Source organism: Equus caballus, chromosome X (genome assembly GCF_041296265.1).
Source record: "Equus caballus isolate H_3958 breed thoroughbred chromosome X, TB-T2T, whole genome shotgun sequence".
NCBI lineage: Eukaryota > Metazoa > Chordata > Mammalia > Perissodactyla > Equidae > Equus > Equus caballus.
This window is the reverse complement of record NC_091715.1, coordinates 66,922,775-66,941,952: the sequence shown is the minus strand read 5'-3', so window position 1 is coordinate 66,941,952 and position 19,178 is coordinate 66,922,775. Positions and strand designations below refer to the sequence as shown.

Sequence of the window (19,178 nt, the reverse complement as noted above, 5' to 3'; positions counted from 1 at the left end):
CCCTTCTGGAGGGGAATATGGCAATACTGAACAAAACCACACATGTACTTACCTTTTGCCCTGGCAATCCCATTTCCAGAAATCTACCCTGAAGATAAATCACTAACAATATGAAAATATACACACACAAGGTTATTCATTGCAGCATATTTTTTCTTTTTCCTTTTTTTTTTTTTAAAGATTTTATTTTTTTCCTTTTTCTCCCCAAAGCCCCCCGGTACATAGTTGTATATTCTTCGTTGTGGGTCCTTCTAGCTGTGGCATGTGGGACGCTGCCTCAGCATGGCTTGATGAGCAGTGCCATGTCTGTGCCCAGGATTCGAACCAATGAAACACTGGGCCGCCTGCAGCGGAGTGCGTGAACTTAACCAGTCGGCCACGGGGCCAGCCCCTCATTGCAGCATATTTTTAAATTGCAAAATACTGAAAACTACCTAAATGCTCACACATAGGAGAGAGGTTGACTTAGTACGCATGGCACATGTACATAATAAGAGTACCATGCAGCCATAAAAAAGAATGAGGAAGACTTCTATGACCTGTTAAGAAATGATTTCCAGGAAATACTGAAAAAGGCAAAGCCACAAAGAGTTATCTATAGAATACTACCATTCATATGAGAAAAAGGGGATATGAAAAAGTACACAAGTATCTGCTCACTTGTACAAAAGAAATATAGGAAGGCTAAACCAGAAACTAAAGAGATTGGTTAAATACAGGGGCAGGGAGACTAGTGGTGGAAAAGAGGTGGAAATAAGGGTGGAATGGGAACAGGGTAGCAGGGACAAAGAGGGAATGAAACTTCTCTGAGTATACGTATTTTTTCCTTTTTAAAAGTGTTGTGGTAAAAAACATATAACATAAAATTTACCATCTTAACCATTTTTAAGGGTCCAGTTCAGTAGTGTTAAGTATATTCATATTGTTGTGCAATGGGTCCCTAGAACTTTTTCATCTTGCAAAACTAAAATTCCATACACATTAAATAACAACTCCCATTCCATCCACCAACCCCGGTCTATTAAAGTTTTCTGCCATTGCACTTACTTATAGAATGTTCTTTACCTTCACCTATATGGACATAGACCTTCACCTATATTTTCTTCTAGTTCTCTTGTGGGTTTTTTTCTTTTTTTTAAATTGTGGTAAAAAACACATAACCTAAAACTTACCATTTTAACCATTTCTAAGTACACAGTTGAGTAGCATTAAGTATATTTACATTGTTGTGAAACAGATCTCCAGAACTTTTTCATCTTGCAAACTGAAACTATATAGCCATTAAATAACAACTTGCTTTTTGCCCCTCCCCTCAGGCCTTAGTTACCACCATTCTACTTTCTGTTTCTACAAACTTGACTACTTTATTAGATACCTCGCATAAGTGGAATCATATAATATTTGTCTTTTTGTGACTGGCTTATTTCACTTAGCACAATGTCCTCAAGTTTCATTCATGTTGTAACATGTGATAGGATTTCCTTCCTTTTTAAGGCTGAATACCACTCCATTGTAGGTATATACCACATTTTGTTTATCCCTTCATCCACTGATGGACATTTGTGTTGCTTCCACCTCCTGGCTATTGTGAGTAGTGCTGTTATGAACCTGGGTGTGCAAATACCTCTTCAAGACCCTGCTTTCAGTTCTTTTGGACATATACCCAGAAGTGGGATTGCTGGATCATATGGTACTCCTATTTTTAATTTTTTGAGGAACTTCCATCCTGTTTTCTACAGCAGTTACACCATTTTACAATCCCTCTAACTATGCACAAAGGTTCTAATTTCTCCACAACCTCCTCACATCATTGCCAACATTTGCTATTTTCTGTTTTGATAGCCATCCTAACGGGTGTGCAGTGATATCTCATTGTGGTTTTGATTTGCATTTCTCTGCTCTGAGTATATCTTTTCGTATAACTCTGACTCTTGGACCATCATAATGTTTTACATACCCAAAATATAAACAAATAATTAAAACCAACCATGATGTAGGGGGGACCCAAAATGGAATACAAACACTAACTGTGGGAAATGCTATTTTGCTTGGATACTCTAAGCCTAAAGACAAAAACAACTGTACATAAATGCTGTAATCTAGTTCATAAAAGTGTTTCTCATCAGAGTATGGGCTAGCAATTCTGAAACTACTTTATGTGTATACCACAACTGAACAAGTGAGTAAATAGATTGCAGATAATAAGAGCTGGTTTCTCACTGTTGGAGAAAGAAGTTATAGATAAAGAGAGGAGGAAGGCTAAAATGAACCCTGTAGTGTTACACTGGAATCAGAGTTAACAGTATAAAATCATGGTTTTTAATATATATACAGGTAGATATAAAAATATAGATATGAGTATGTGTGTGGGTTACTATACATATGGATATTTCCTAGCTCTACTTGAAGAGAGGGTCTAGAAGTAGTGACACCTCAGTAACAATCAGCACACAGCGCCCAGATCTGGTTTCTAAATAGTATTTTCCAATTTAGAACAGGGCTCCTTGGAGATATGGCAGGGAAAATACAAGATGGGTGTAGAACATCTTGTGGAAATGCTCAAAAACTTGAGGGCGTGTTTAAGAACACAAGAGCCACCCTGAAGAGGCTCCTAGTGAACAAAGCAGGAACAATTTGAGCAAGAAAACAAATAATGATAGCATTGTATGTTAACCCACAAAATAAAATAAATACCCATGAGTATTTATATATATTATATGGATATAAATAAATAATCAAATAGATAAATGAGGAGAGGAGACAGCTCTTCTTCATAGTAGAATTCTAATTAATACATTTCTGAGGCTAGAATCCATGCTCTTTCATCCCATCAGGCTGCCTCAAAACTAACTAGCTAAGTCCTAAATAGCCAGCAAGTTTGGTAAGATCCCTACCTTGACACCAAGAGCTACCAGAAACTTTAGTATATTAGGTGAAAACAACCATCAGGAGAAATAGCCTCTGCTAGAATACACATTTAAAATTAATCTGCAACTCTTACTTTATAGATCCAGGCAGGGTACCTCCATGGGCTTGTAGCAACAAGACCTGTAGCTGTTGTACCTGGGAAAAGCAAAGAACAGTTAGCTAGTAACCTTATCAGTGAATTAGCACCACAATTAGCAGTAGGGTAATTTTACTCAATACCTACGAAATCTAAGGCATATCTTAGCTATTACAGAAAGCATCAGGGTTGATAATTCAATGATAAAAAGGACAAGATGAGTTGTCTCTTTTACCTAAGCATCTTAATGAGTTTTTATTGAGCATTTATTTTTTAAAAATCACTCAGCACTGGGGTAGGCAATGTAGGGCAATATGAGAATAAACTCCCATGGTTTATTCTCAAGTTGACAATCCAGTTGATGAAGACAAGCCTAGGGCCTGAAACAGTAGGAAATGATATAAGACAGAAGATGCTAAGTCATCAAGTATAGTTAAGTACTTTAGGGTTCTAAGAAGCAAATTAATGAAATCCCAAAACATCAAAAGAAGGCTTAATGGGGCCGGATGTTAAACCAGAGCACAGGCCGCAGTCATCCTCTCTCATTCCCTCCCATAACAAAAGAGGAGCTGCCTGCCTCCCAGGACTAGTGTCTTCCTTTGTGCTTTGGATTCCAACTCTTTCTGTCTCCTCATGAATCTTACTCTGCTTATTATTTCTTCTTTCTTCTATGTCTTCAACTTCTCCCTTTCTACAGGATCCTTTCTATTAAGATTAAAACATGTTCAAGTCTCTCTCATCTTAAAAGAAAACAAAAGCACCCTTCCCAATCCCACTTCCTATCTCTCCTGCCCTATTTCTCGCCTTCATAAAGTTCAACAGTCTACACCCGTTGCCTCCATTCCTTTATGCTCATCTCTCTCACCTGCTCCTCAACTTACTTCAATTTGATTTCTGCCCACAGTATTCCACTGAAATAACTCTTGCTAAAGTCACCAATAATCTGCATGTCACCGCATTCCAAGGGCATTTTTCAGTCTTCATTTTACGTGACTTGTTGGTAGCATTTGGCTTACCAGACAGTATACTCTCCTGCTTTTTCTTCTATTCTTCTAGCTGATCTTCTAAGTCCCTTCCTTGGTTCATCTTCACTCCAATTGTCCTTTAAATGATAAAGTTTCTCAAAGCTCAGTGTCAGTCTTCTCGCTGTATACTCTCTCCTTAATGTCTCATTTCTGCCTATGGTTTAAATCACTATCTATAAACCAGTGACTCCTAAATTTATCTCAAACACAGATCTTTCTGAATTTAGACCTTTATGTTAACTATCTACTTAATATTTCCACTTAGTTGTCTGCTATCCCCCAGACTGGTCCTTCCCCAGTGCATTCCAGGTCAGTGAATATGTAGTTTCACATGCCAGAAATCTGAGCATCATACTCTCATCCCCTTATCTAATCCACTGCTCACTTCTTTCTCTCACCACCACCACCACCTCCCTAAGTCTATGCCACCATTTATCTCTCACTTGGATCATTGCAGTAACTTCTTCAATAGTCTCTATGAATCTACTCTTGCTCCACCATAATCTATTTCCACACAGTAGCCAGACCAACTTTTAAAAATGTAAATTATCAATGTTACCACCCTGCTTAAAATCATTTTTTTTGGTGAGGAAGATTAGCCCTGAGCTAACATCTGGTGCCAGTCCTCCTCTTGTTTTGCTTGAGGAAGATCAGCCCTGAGCTAACATCTGTGCCAATCTTCCTCCACTTTACGTGTGGGTTGCAGCCACAGCATGGCTGATGAGTGGTGTAGGTCCATGCTGGGGATCTGAACCTGCAAACCTGGCCTGCCAAAGCAGAGCATGCCAAACTTAATCACTATGCCACTGGGCCAGCCCCTTAAACTCATTTTTAACATAGTCCATGAGGCCTTAATCAGGCCTCTACTTCTTCTCTACTCTCATATTAGAATACTTCTTCCTTGCTCTCTCTACTTTAGCCACACTGGCATTCTCTGAGTTCTTCAAATGCGCTATAATCCTTCCTAACTCAGGACCTTTGCAGACTTGCTACAGTCATGCACCACATAACGACATTTTTGTCGACGACAGACTGCATATACGACGGTGGTCTCATAAGATTAGTACCATATAGTCTAGTAGGCTATACCATCTAGGCTTGTGCAAGTACCTCTGTGATGTTTGCACAATGACGAAATCACCTAATGATGCATGACTACATATGCCTGGCACTGTTCTAAGTGCTTTACATGTATTAACTCATTTAACCCTCGCAAAAACCCTATGAAGCAGGCGCTATTATCATTATTTCCATTTTATAGTTAGGGAAACTGAAGCACAGAGAAATTGCCCAAGGTACACAGCTAGTGAGTTATAGAGCTAGGATTTGAACCTGGGCAGTTTGGCTGCAGTGTCAATGCTCTTAACCACTATATTTTGCTACACATCCTATTTCTTTTCCCTAAAATCCTCTTCCTTCTTTTCTGCATAGATAATTCCTACTCAATCCCTCAAATCTCAGCTCAAAATGTTGCTACCTCAGGGAAGCCTTCTCAGATTAGATAAACAACAGAGGTTCCATACTTTCATAGCACCCTATAGCACACTAGCCCAGTTATAATATGTTGCTATGATTATGTGTCTAGTGTTTGTCTCTCCCACTAGACAATAAGTCCTGTGAAGGCAGAAACTGTCTGCCTTGCTCAACTATGAATCCCAGGACAGTATCTGGCACATAATAGTGCTCAATAAATATTTATTGTTGGAATGAATGAACAAATAAATGACTAGCAAGAAGAGCAGTTTTGGCAATAGGAATACACATGAAAGAAAATAGAGAGGCAAAACTGAGTATGGTATTTTATAATTGAGATGATACTGTGAACAGGTAAATTACTTATATTTTCTACAATGGCCCCTCAGAGGGAAGGAGATAAAGGAGGAGAAGGGGAGGGAAGAAAGATTAACTGAATAGTAGTTATTATCACTGAGGAGGAAGGCCAGAGATGGAGTGAGCACTGGACAGTTGGGAAACACTAGATTCCCAGTGGAAAGAGTACTATACCCTGGAAGGCAAGAGAACTTGACCGCTCCCCCCTCCCCCGCCCCGCCCAGCCTGGGTCAATCTAACTACTTGCTTTCTCAGATCCTCTATCAGGGCTGCTGAGCTGTTTCACAACCAGTTGTATGGATACCATCACAAATTCATGCTCCTAGTCAGTTACCTCACCTGTTTTTGTGATTTCAAGGCTTCTGTGGTCTCCTCAATCCCTCTATCCTATTATCTGCTTGCTTGCTCTTAGAAGACGACTTTGCCTCCTACTTCACTGAGAAGATAAAGGTCATCAAGCTGAAAATCCCTCAATTTCCTTTCTTCTCCCTCTAAATTAGTGTCACTATATGCTTCCTATCCTAACCTCTTTTCTTCTAGTCTTGGGGACAGGTATCGCCTCTACTGTCTAAAGCAAATCCCTTTTTATTTCTGCTCAGGATCTCAACTACTTAGAAATGGCACCTTATCAACTAGTCCCTATTTTCAGTTTCACTCTCTCCCAAATGGTTCCTCCACTTGTTGAAGTCTCTTTCATATTTTAAAAACAAGGATCTACATCCCTTGACCCTTGACTACCTAGCTATTGCCTTCTTTCATCTTGCTTTCTTGAAAGAAGAGCCTTTCAGCTTCCTCCACTTCTTAATCTAGCATTCACTATCCATCCCACAGTAATCTGCTCCTATCATTCCCCTGACCATCTTCTCACCAAGGTCACCAGCAGCCTCCTTGTTGATTAAAAAAAAAAAAATCAATGGACTCTTTTCAATCCTTATCTTACTTTACAAGTTTACACTTTTGACGACCTTCCTTGAAACTTTCTTCCCTTGTCTTCCATGACACCATTGGTTTTCTTCCTAAGTTCTTAGTTGCTCCTTCTTAGTCTCTCTTCTTGTCTTCCCTCCTTCCCCCATTCCTTAAATGCTGCTGTTCCCCCAGAGTCCTGTCTTTGGGCTTCTTCTCTTCTTGGCCATTCGCTCATTCAGCAAATATTTAGTGAGTGCCTTTAATGTGCTAGGCACTCTTTGATTTTATCCACTACATAACTTCAGATACCATCTAAATGCTGATGACTCTCAAATCTGTATCTTCAGCTCAGACCTCTCTCCATTAAACCCATATAGACAGTTATCTTTGGACAATTCTACTTAGATGCTCCCCCAAGCTCTTCAAATTCAAAATGCCCCAAACTGAATTTCATCATTTCCATTTTCCTACATGATCCTGTTTTACTTCCTGTATTCCCTGACTCAATGATTGTTACTACCATTTATTCAGTAGTACAAGTAAGAAATCTGGGAATCAATCTTGATTCTTCCCACCCACCCTTCCACATCAAAGTTGTTATCAAGTAGACCCTATACATTCTACCTCCTTGTTTTGTTTTGTTTCCTAATTTGTCCCCTTCTCTTCATCACTACTGCTGCTATCTTTAGTTCAGGCCATAGTTCTCACCTGGATTATTATAACAGCCTAATTTATTTTCTACTTCTAGTCATGCCCACTCCTAATCCACTTTCTCTATACTTGCTAAAATGATCTCCCTAAAATACACATGTTACCATGTCACCCTCTTACTTAAAATCTTTCAATGGTTCCCCATAGCTTTCAGATTGAATTCCAAATTCCTTAACAAGTTATATGGGGACCTTCAGGATCTGATCCCTGCCTACCTCTCTTGCCTTTTTATGAAATCTCCAATGTCACTGCCCAATCTTAAACATGACAACAAACATGTTAATAGGAGTTACTTTATGATTTCCCCTAGCCAACATAATGTTTAACCAACATCTCTAAACTTCTGGTAGAGGAGAAGCTGAGAAACAGAAGCTCTATCATTCCACTCACATACTTGTAATATTTCCCATCAAATTTTAAGTCTCTTATACCTGTTGCTTCAGATGATTAAGTTCAGCTGTCTGGGGATCAATATTAACAATGGGTTTGTTCTTGATTTTTCTTGCTCTGTCAGCATAGCGAAGGGTATTTAATGTTTCCTCTAGATTGGAGTCAGCAGGACTCACACAGGCTATCATAAGAGTATGGCTATTACCTCCTAGAGAATCTGAAAAAGAACAATGGAAGGAAGTGAAATCAAACAAGTAGGATGCAAGCAAAGCTGTCCAATTGGGTTGGTGACTTCAAACTCAGAGGTGTAAGAAAGAAAATTCTTAAGTATCTACAAATTTCCTATTTGTACTAATATAAAAACACTAAGATTTCCGATGTGTAAAATGATATAGTTTAGAATCCTATTGCCTGTGTCCTCATTCTCAAAAGAGACTGTGATTTCAGCAGTTAATCAGGCTAAAACAGCTGGGGCCCAGCCCAAGTAAGTTAGGAGCCACTATTGGGATTAAACATTCTTAGGATGCCCCCTCTAGGTAGGTTTTAACTCCTCAAGGAATTCTACTTATCAGCAATAATAAAGAAACAGTAACCAGGTTCATTTTCAGGTACAAAGTACTAAGTACAGTTGGCATTCTACAGATTTCTTGGCTCTCGTATATGAAAACATCTTTCCATTATCTTAGAAGCCTGCTTACCAACAGTTCTCTCTCCTATTTATCAGTTAGACAGCTCTGTGAGTCCAAAAATCTTGTTTTTTAAATGTTCTATCTTTACTTTCTCAGCACTATCATTCTGAGGTACTCTCTTATTTTTAGAGGCGCTTTAGGCTTACCTTGAAGCAGTCGCGTCAACTTGGAATCTCTGTAGGGCACAAAGCCACCCTTTTTGTCATCTCCAAGAGCACTGATTACATTTCCCAAGCATAGGAGGCCTCGGTTAATATTAATACCTAATAGCAGGAAACAAAATTTAAATTGCTTGGTAAAATATCTAACATATACCTACACGTATCCTGAGAAAGAGAAAAGAAAGAAAGACCCCATAGAAATATTAAGCCATCAACCTTAAGGAATCCTGTTAATCCTGTTCACTTTTCTGATAGTGCCTCTTTAAGTAAAGTACAAAGGACAAAGGTCCAAATGTTGGATATGCACAACTGAGTCTGTTGGCACTTCTTGTCCTTTCCCACGGAAACAAAGCAGATAGACAGGGAAGTATCACCATGACAATAACCATTTGTATAGTTATTTACTTTTTATATCCATTATCACACTTAATCCTTAAATTAGTGCTGTGAAATTAGATAAACAGCTAATTTTTATTTCCATTATTTTTACTATCATTCTTATTTTACAGATAAGAAAACTAGCTCAGGTTATTTATGACTTGTCGAAGGTTAAACAGCTGGTATGTGGTAGGTCTGAGATTCCATCTCAGGATTTCAGCCAAGTCCTATGTTCTTTCTATTATATCACACTGGAATACCTTTCTTTTCGTTGCTTTGAAAGGGTAAAGATTCTTATCTACTTCTTTAATTCTAAGATTTGCTTTTTAAACATTGTAATAATCTCTGAGGTCCCTCTAAAGCCCTGCCCTTCTCATGATTATGTTTATCATGGAAAAGCTATATTGTATAATGGTTAAGGGAAAAGCTATATTGTATAATGGTTAAGTGCATGGGCTTTGGTGTCAGATGGATCTAGGTTCTAATCCTGGTTCTATCACTGACTAGTTACATGATTTTGGGTAAGTGCCTCTATAAAATGAGGCAAATCTACCTACCTCATTGGGTTGGGGTGGGGAATTAAATAAAGATACTTTTTACAAAACAAAGTTAATAAATAATTATCATTATTGTTAGTGCCACTCTACTTTTCACTTATTCAGCCATATTTTGGACTCCCTTAAAACCTTAAACAATTATATCTACAAGATCCTGAATTCCAAAATTCCTCTCTGACTGCATCCTGCCATCCTTCCATTTGTTTCATTGATCCTGTTCTTCACCTTTATTGTGACTTCCAATTTACCGACAGTTTGTAATACTCCCAGTAGATCATCCTCTCCTGGGACTTAAACTACCTATTCTGGACCCTGTGGTCAATCATTTCAGTTATGCTTTCCCAAGTATTCACTGGACCCATGACCTTCTGCCATCCCCAGCATGTCAATTCCCAGCCATAGGTTAAACCAACTGTGTATGTGTGTATGTGTGTGCGAGTAAGCTTCTGTGGGCTACAATGCTAAAGAAAGTCACATAACCTAATGGATTAGATCCATCCATTACAAAACATGCTATCCTACCTTAGCTGAACCCTTGGTCAACTGACAATCTTTTCTTCCTCATTCTTACTTCCCCACAGCAGCTATTCTAAACGCGAATCATTTTCAAGATTGTTCTACCTTCATTCTGTTAGTAGATGATTTCAACAAATATATTATGGAGATCAAAGTTATCCACAAGGGCTCTCTAACCTTCCTGTTCCTCACTGCACAGTCTTTCCCTTGCCGTTACTAATTCATTTGTCCTTCTCCTTGTTTCAGATGAGGAAATAACCACCCTCATGTTCCCTTCAGCCTCTGTCAGTGTTTATATTCCCTCCATTTTCTCTGGGATCCTGGATCCTTTGATCTTCCCCCTCTCTCTTAGATCTTCAAGTTATCTTCCCTTCACTAATTCCTTCTTTTCAGTCTATACACATGTTCAAATATCCCCAGTCTAAAACAAAAATAATTTCCTCAAGCAACCATTCCTTTTTTCCCTTTTATTGCCAATTGGAAGGGGTACCATTTTTCAGGGCCATTTACCCTATTCGGGACAGGAAGGAGAGCCTGCTGAGATTTATCAAACCTGTTCATCGATACCTGCACTAATCCTTGTATTAGTTCATTCCTTTCTTTTATTTCCTCTTTTAGCCAAACAGAACACTGTGCCATCTTGCTGACTGATATCCCATCTGGGATGTAAGGGAGAGACTGCTGAGGTTCTTCAAACCTACTGAGCACAACTTCCACCTATAATTTCAATAGGAACAAAAAGGTCTCCAGATGAACTCTGAGAACAATCTATGGCTATGATAATCTAAGCAAGGACCACAGATTTAAGAATAAAGAGGGTGGGGGCTGGCTCCGTGGCCGAGTGGTTGAGTTCCCGCGCTCCGCTGCAGGCGGCCCAGTGTTTCGTTGGTTCGAATCCTGGGCGCGGACATGGCACTGCTCATCAAACCACGCTGAGGCAGCGTCCCACATGCCACAACTAGAAGGACCCACAACGAAGAATATACAACTATGTACCGGGGTGCTTTGGGGAGAAAAAAGAAAAAAATAAAAACTTAAAAAAAAAAAAGAATAAAGAGGGTGTTTTTTTCTTCTTCAAATGATAGTTGGGGTTTTGGAATAGAAAGGAGCAAGATAAATGAATGTTTCTCTAGAAAGAAGTCATCATAAAATAGGATCTGATTTCCTGTTGTTAAGAGATTAAATGATAAATTCTTGACATGGATGGAATATATATCATAAAGACTGGGAAGAACATGTTTGCAGAAACTTAAAATTCTGATCAAGGATGGCCACGGAGAAAAATGCCCAGAAAAAATTATTAGACCAAAAGTTCTCTCTATAAGACTGAGAACAGATCAAGTGAGGAGAGGATCAAGAATACTTCAACACTTTTGGGTCTTTGTTCACTATGGCAACAAATAAATACTAAAGTAGAGATTTTAACTTAAAAAGGGAAATATAACTTCACAAGTATCATAGAGGCACATTACAACAGGTTTCGCAACTAGAATAGAAGAGTACATTTGTAACAAGGGAGAAAAACCAGGTAGGAGAGAAAGGAAGTAGCTCTATGTGCAGTGACTCTCAACTTGTGACAATTTTGCTTCCTAGGGGACATCTGGGAATATCTGGAGATATTCTGGTTGTCACAACTTGTGGGGAGTGTTACTGGCTTCTAGTGAGTAGAGGGCAAGGATGCCACTAGGCATCCTACAATGCACTAGGCAGCCCCTCCCTCACAAAATTATTTGACCCAAAATGTCAAAAGTGCCACAGCTGACAAACCCTGCTCTATATGTGAAGAAAATATGCATGAGCCTAAGGCAGGTAGCATTGCAGAATAAATTAGGGTGAAAAACAGAAGTCATATTATAGTATAGATAAGATCTGCCTAGTCAGAGAGATAGAGAATGATGTTACTGCAATGGATCACACAACTTATAGGAGTAATTACTGAAAGGGGATAGAGTGGAAGAGAACTTGATTAGGAGACAGAATCTTAATGTAAACTCTGCCTCCACTACTTATCAACATGTGACCTTGGAGAAGCCGCTGAAACTTTCTTTTATCCATAAAACAGCGTAATACATACCTTACTACCTCATGGGATTATGATAAAAATCAAATGTGATCTATAAAGTGCTATCTACATGTAAGTTATCATTAATAGGGTAGAGAAACCTGGATAATCTGGATATTTGCTAAGTTACATGAGGCTGAAAGCAGAGCACCCGATAAATTCCTCATCTACTCTGACGACAATTTCTTCACCCAAAAGATACTGCACGTGAAGAAGGAAATGGCTGCTTTGGCCTTCAAATTGACACACGTGGAAGAACTGATTATATAAGTAAAATTCTGGGAATCTGGTTGTAGGGGATCAAGGGGGCATGGTCAAACATCATATGCTAGACATTAACAAAACAGATCTCCAAAATTCAGGAAAAAAGTTAAGTTTCTGGGAACAGAAAGTCTAAAGGGGAAAAAGAATAGAAGGCCTTCAAAAAGAAAATTCTAATTATCCAGTCACAAATTATTCCAATAAAACATCAATGTAGCTTCATAGGAATCGATGTAGGAAATAAACTCATATACAAAAAGAACACAGCATTATAGAAAATTCTGCTCAAACGCAGGAAACTGACAGCAAGCATTTCTCTCATCTCTCTCCTAAGACACTACAAAAATGAATTTAAAAAGTACTAATCCACAGGATCACAGAGCATAAGAGAGGAAATATCAGTAGGCAGAAAGTTTCAACATATTTTTATTTTATTTATTTTTATCTTTTTTGAGGAAGATTAGCCCTGAGCTAACTACTGCTAATCCTCCTCTTTTTGCTGAGGAAGACTGGTCCTGAGCTAACATCCATGCCCATCTTCCCCTACTTTATACGTGGGCCGCCTACCACAGCATGGCTTTTGCCAAGCGGTGCCATGTCCGCACCCTGGATCCGAACCAGCGAACCCCGGGCTGCCGAGAAGCGGAACGTGCGCACTTAACTGCTGCGCCACCGAGCCGACCCCTTCAACATATTTTTAGAGTATAGGTAGAGAAACAGTAACTGACTTAGCAAGATGGAGAAAGCTTCAATCTAAAGTACCTGCAGAGAAACAATGATGAGGATAGTGATAATAACAGCTAAGTTTATATAGTGTTTATTATAAGCCACTATTCTAGGTACTTCCTACGTATTAACTCATTTAATCCTCACGATGGTCCTATGAAGCATGATTATCCCTGTATTGACATATATGAGAGTTGAGGCACAAAGAGGTTAGGTAAGTTGCCTGAAGTCACACAGCTAATAAGTGATAGAGGCAGGATTCAAATGTACACAGTCTGGCTCCAAACTCCATGGTCTTAATTTCTATGGTCTATGGAAATGAGCTAATTTGCTCACTTAGAGGCACCAGGTACCTTGGAAAAAGGAGAGACTTGAGGCTGAAAAGACGGGATTGGTACAAAACGTATATAAAGAACTCTTGAACTCTCAAGTCTCCCTTCAGAGCCATGTGACTACTGTGTCTCCTGTTCTCAATCATCCCCAGTCTACCTAACAGGATAGTCATTCTGATACTTTCCCATTAAATGGTGATATTCTCTTGGGACTGTCTCAAGCTCTTTCCTTACTATATACACTCTCCCTGGGTTATCTCATCCATGCCTACAACTCCAATAAATACCTATATTAATGACTCCCTAAATCTGCATGTCCAAACCAGACCTCTTTCCTATTGTCTAAAGCTATATATTTCAGCTGCCTACTGAATAACCTCCAGTGAGCTGTACCCATGTGGCATTGCATAAAAACGTTGAAGAAAACAGAATTCATCTTTCAGTGCAAATCTATTTCACTTCCAGCACTGTTCCTTTTCATTGTGTTACCATCTAACCAGTCACCCAACAAACAGCAAACCTGAGACATCCCGGACTCCTCCTTTTTTCTCACCCTACACATCCAAGTCCTTTTCATTGAACATTTTTTTTAGTGAATACATATGTACAATGTTCTAGGCATTGTGCTAGGTATTAGAGATACAAACATGTATAAGTTATAATCCTTACCCTCGAGGAGTTCATAATCTAAAGGAAGAGACAGACACATAAACAAATAATTGCAAATATAATGTTAAAGGAAGAGATATGTATAGTAAAAATGGGTTTCATAGGAGGGAGAGGTAAATTTTACTTGTGAAGGTAAAGGAAGGCTTCAGAGAAGAACTGAAAATTTGAGTTGAACTGTGAAGGATGACTAGGGCAATGCCAAAAGAGGGGGTAAGGGTAGGAAAGAAGAATGTAAGAGCATTCCAAGAGAGGAAGCAGCACATATGAAGGCACATATTTGTGAGAGAGCATAATGAATTTAGGGACTACAGGTAGTTCAATATAAATACAATGCAAGACATGAGATGGAGAGTGACAAATAATGAGGCCAGAGGACAGTTGGGGAGAGATCATAAAGGGCAAGGCAGACATGTCATGCTCAAGTATTTGTATTTATCCTGTAGGACAGGGGTTTTCAAATTGTGTTCCCCAGAATCTTAGGGATACTTTAGGGAACCACAGAGATAACTTTTGAGTTTCTGCAACTGTAATTTGAATTTTTTAAAAAAAATTATTATATTTTATTGTGGTAAAATATACATAACATAAATTTACCATTTTAACCGTTTTTGGTTTTTGGGTTTTTTTCTTTTACTGAGGAATATTCACCCTGAGCTAACATCTGTGCCAATCTTCCTCTGTTTTGTTCAGTGTGTGGGCCACCAGCACAGCATGGCCACTAACAAAGAGGTGTAGGTCCACGCCTAGGAACCAAACCCAGGCCCCCACAGCAGAGCGCACTGAACTTAACCACTAGGCCACTGGGGCTGGCCCATATTTTAACCATTTTTAAGAGTACAGTTCAGTGGCATTAAGTACATTCATATTGTTGTGCAACCATCAACGCTACTGAAAACTGTTTTTAACTATTTAAAAAACTGCATTTAAATGGCTTACCTCAATGTGCTATATACCAAATCTTAACACAATGGAGTCTACTGACTCACCATCTTCTGCAACCAGGTTAATTAATTTTTCTGCAGTCTTTGAAAATACCTCTATTATTTGTGTATATGTTTGGATTTTTTGCAAATGTGTAGTTTAAGGTTGTGGCTTTGCACTAAAGGTTTTCCCAGTTCACATGCTCACTCATGGAAAATTGTGCAAGTAATTATACCATTATAGCACATGAGCTTGTACTGAAACACCAGACAGAAGCAGTTATTTAATTCATGTGTTCATCATTGCATTACAGTCAGCTGTGTAGTACCAAATGAATATGGAACTCAACATGTTAAGATGATATGGTATTAAAGATGGTTTCACAATCTAAGTGTCCGCTGATGGATGAATGGATAAAGAAAACGTAGTGTATACACACACACACACATATACATGCATACATATGTATACACATATACATATATACATATGTATATGTAACGTATGTGTATATACACACACATACACACACACAATGGAATATCATTCAGCCATAAAAAAAGGGATTCCTGTCATTTGTGACATGGATGGACCTTGAGAGCATTATGCTAGGTGAAATAAATCAGAAAGAGAAAGACAAACACTGTGTTTCTCACTTATGCATGCAATCTAAAAAAGCTGAACTCATAGAAAGAGAGCAGAACGGTGGCTGCCAGAGGCTGAGGGGTGGGGGAAATGGGGAGATATTGGTCAAATGGTGCAAACTTCCAGCTATTAGATGAATAAGTTCTGGGGATCTCATGTACAGCAATGGTGACTACAATTAACAGTACTGTATTATATATTTGTTAGTTAAGAGAGTAAATCTTAAATGTTATCACCACACACACACACACAAAATGCTAAGTATGTGAGGGGATGGAGGTGTTAACTAACCTTATTGTGGTAACTATTTTGCAATATATGTATATGTATCAAATCATCATGTTGTACGCCTTAAACTTACTTATGTTATATGTCAATAATACCTCAATAAAGCTGAAACAAAAGATTAAATGAGATCGTAAATATGAAGCATTTAGCCAATGGCACTCAAAAAAAAAAAGATGATTTTAGTGCTTCTTGTAAGCTTTGCAAGTGTCTTGTTAGACATTTATAGTTATTATATAACATAAATTAGGAAAGATATTGTTAGTGATCCAACTTTGGATTTAAATGTCCCATCATTCCTCATTGAAGCTCCTGGATCAGTTTAATAAGTAAAGAGAATCCTGAGATTGTAAAGTGGGCTGTTAAAAAATGTTTATAATTTGCAACTACGTTTATCAGTATGAATCAGAATTTTCTTGATAATGTGTCAAATTATAGGAAATATATGCAAAGAGTTAAGAAGGTTCACTGGAAACTAGTTTGTAATAGCAAAAGTCTAGAACCAACCCAAATATTCATCAATAGGGAAATGGTATAATAAATATAATAGCATATCTATACAATCTATGGACATGAAAAAGAACATGATAGAGATGTACATGCTGATAGGAAACAATCTCCAACATATATCATTTAGTGGAAAAAATAAAGAGTAGAGTAGAACAGAGTACACAGTATGCTTCCATTTGTATACAAAGAGAATATCTAGAGATGTGGACTAAGGATTTTGGGAAAGAGAAAAAATTATGTTTCATTATACTGCATTTAAAAAAAATTTTATCTTGAAATAAGTACAGATTCACAGGAAGTTGCAAAAAAATGTACAGGAAGGTCTTGTGCACCAGATACAGAACTGTCCTACCACCACAAGGCTCTCTCGTGCTAACCTTTGTAGGCACACCTAACCCTTCACCTCTCAGTACCTAACCCCTGGCAACCATTAATCTGTTCTCCCCTATAATTTTGTTATTTCAAGAATGCATAAATGGCATCATACAGTATGGAACTTTTTGAGACTGGCTGCTTTTGTTTTACTCAGCATAACAATAATCCATCCAAGCTGCTGTCTGTATCAATAGTTCACTCCTTTTTACTGATGAGTAGTATTACTCGGCATGGATGTACCACAGTTTGTTTAACCATTCACCTGCTAATGGATATTTCTGCATGAGCATATACCTTCTCTGGGATAAATGTCCAATTGTGCAATTGCCTTATCATATGGCAAGCACATGTTTAGTTCTAGAAGAAATAGACTATTTCCCAGAGTGGCTGTACCTTTCTGCATTCCCACTGGCAATGTACCAGAGATCCAATTTCTCCACATTCTTGCTATCATTTGGTATTGTCACTTTGTTTTCTTTTAGCTACTCTGAGAGGGGGGCAGTAATATCTCGTTATGGTTTTCATTTGTATTTCCTTAATGATTAAGGATGTTGAACATCTTTTCATGTGCTTACTGCCACCTGTATATCCTCTTTGGTAAAATATCGGTTCATGTCTTTTGCCCATTTTCCATTTGGATTGTTTTTCACTACCAAGTTTTGAGAGGTCTTTGTATATTCTAGATATGATATATTGCATTTTTTATCACGGAAATTTTGTGATACAAAAGTTAACATAAAGAAAGAAATTCTGATCATTAAAATAGCTATAATATTCTTATTGTTTTAAGATTGACTTAATGTTATAAAAACAAACATAAAATAAATTTATGTGAATTTAAAATCTGTTTTTTAATTTATTTCAAATGTTAGAATCTATTACAAGATTTCATTTCAAAGAGTTCCTCTGCTTTAAAAGGAAGGCAGATTAAAAACACCTGTTGTAGGGGCCAGCCTGTGGCTGAGTGGTTAAGTTCACGTGCTCCGCTGCAGGTGGCCCAGTGTTTCGTCAGTTCAAATCCTGGGCGCGGACATGGCACTGCTCATCAAACCACGCTGAGGCAGCGTCCCATATGCCACAACTAGAAGGACCCACAACGAAGAATATACAACTATGTTGGGACTTTAAGGGGAAAAAGGAAAAAAATAAAATCTTAAAAAAAAAATCTGTTGTAGATGATGGAAACAAATGAAAGGCTTTAAAGAGGGGGTAAAAATGATCAGATTTGGATTTTAGAAATATTGGTTTGGTAGTCATTTGGAAGGCAGATTTGGGAGTAAAAACCAGGTGTTTAAGAAACAATTTAGGAGGGGCCGGCTCCGTGGCCGAGGGGTTAAGTTCGCGCGCTCCACTGCGGCGGCCCAGGGTTTGGATCCTGGGCGCGGACATGGCACTGCTCGTCAGGCCACGTTGAGGCGGCGTCCCACATCCCACAACTAGAAGGACCTGCAACTAAGATATACAACTGTGTACGGGGGGGGGGGGGGGGGGGGGGGGGGGCGTTGGGGAGATAAAGCAGGAAAAACAAAAAAAGATTGGCAACAGTTGTTAGTCCAGGTGCCAATCTTTAAAAAAAAAAAAAAAAGAAACAATTTAGGAGGTTATTTTAACAGTTCAGGTGAGAGATCTCTAAGGACTGGAATAAGGTTTTTCCATTCCATTGAATGAAGGAGATAGAAGTCAAAGGTATTTAAGACATAAAAATGACATGAACAAGAGACCTTTTGGATGTGGGAGGTAAGACAGAGAATGAATACAATGTGTGCTTATATTCCACGAATAAGGCAGATATTCATTCATCTGGCCAGCCAACAGTTATTGAACATCTACTGTGTGCCAGACATAGTGCTTGGCACAGGTGCCAGGAAAAATAAGAACTAGTCTCTAACTTCAAGGATCTCAAAGCCAATTGGGAAAAACAGATAAATAAATCTTTACAATGAAAAGGGAGAATGCTGTGAGACTTGGTAGAGTGGCAACTGACTGGGAAGGGAGATAATCTTCTATATCAGGATAAGGCTTTGGGTTACAGGCTTTTAGGTAAATGCATTTGTCAAAATCCAGCTAATATACACTTAAGATTTGTTCTTTTCATTGTAAAGTTTACATGTAAATAATCTAAACAAATATCAAACACCAATTAATAATACATAAGCTTAAGCATTTAGGAGGAAGTGTACTAATGTGTGTGATTTACTTTAAAATGCATTTTTAAAAAGATTATG

The 19,178-nt window shown here is 38.4% G+C and overlaps 1 protein-coding gene across 5 annotated transcripts in view; it reads right to left on the bottom strand.

The window, feature by feature from the left end:
- KIF4A (kinesin family member 4A) overlaps window positions 1–19,178 on the bottom strand; it is a 121,299-nt gene that overhangs the window by 60,904 nt on the left and 41,217 nt on the right. For all 5 annotated transcript variants that reach the window (XR_002805395.2, XM_023633649.2, XM_023633651.2 and 2 more), the window contains exons 8-10: window positions 8,702–8,818; window positions 7,908–8,083; window positions 3,002–3,063 (exon numbers count right to left, since the gene is read on the bottom strand). Coding sequence is in view for 4 of the 5 variants with exons in the window: in XM_023633649.2 (XP_023489417.1) it covers window positions 3,002–3,063; window positions 7,908–8,083; window positions 8,702–8,818 (355 nt within the window). In the remaining variant the exon portion in view is untranslated. The remainder of the gene's footprint in view (window positions 1–3,001; window positions 3,064–7,907; window positions 8,084–8,701; window positions 8,819–19,178) is intronic.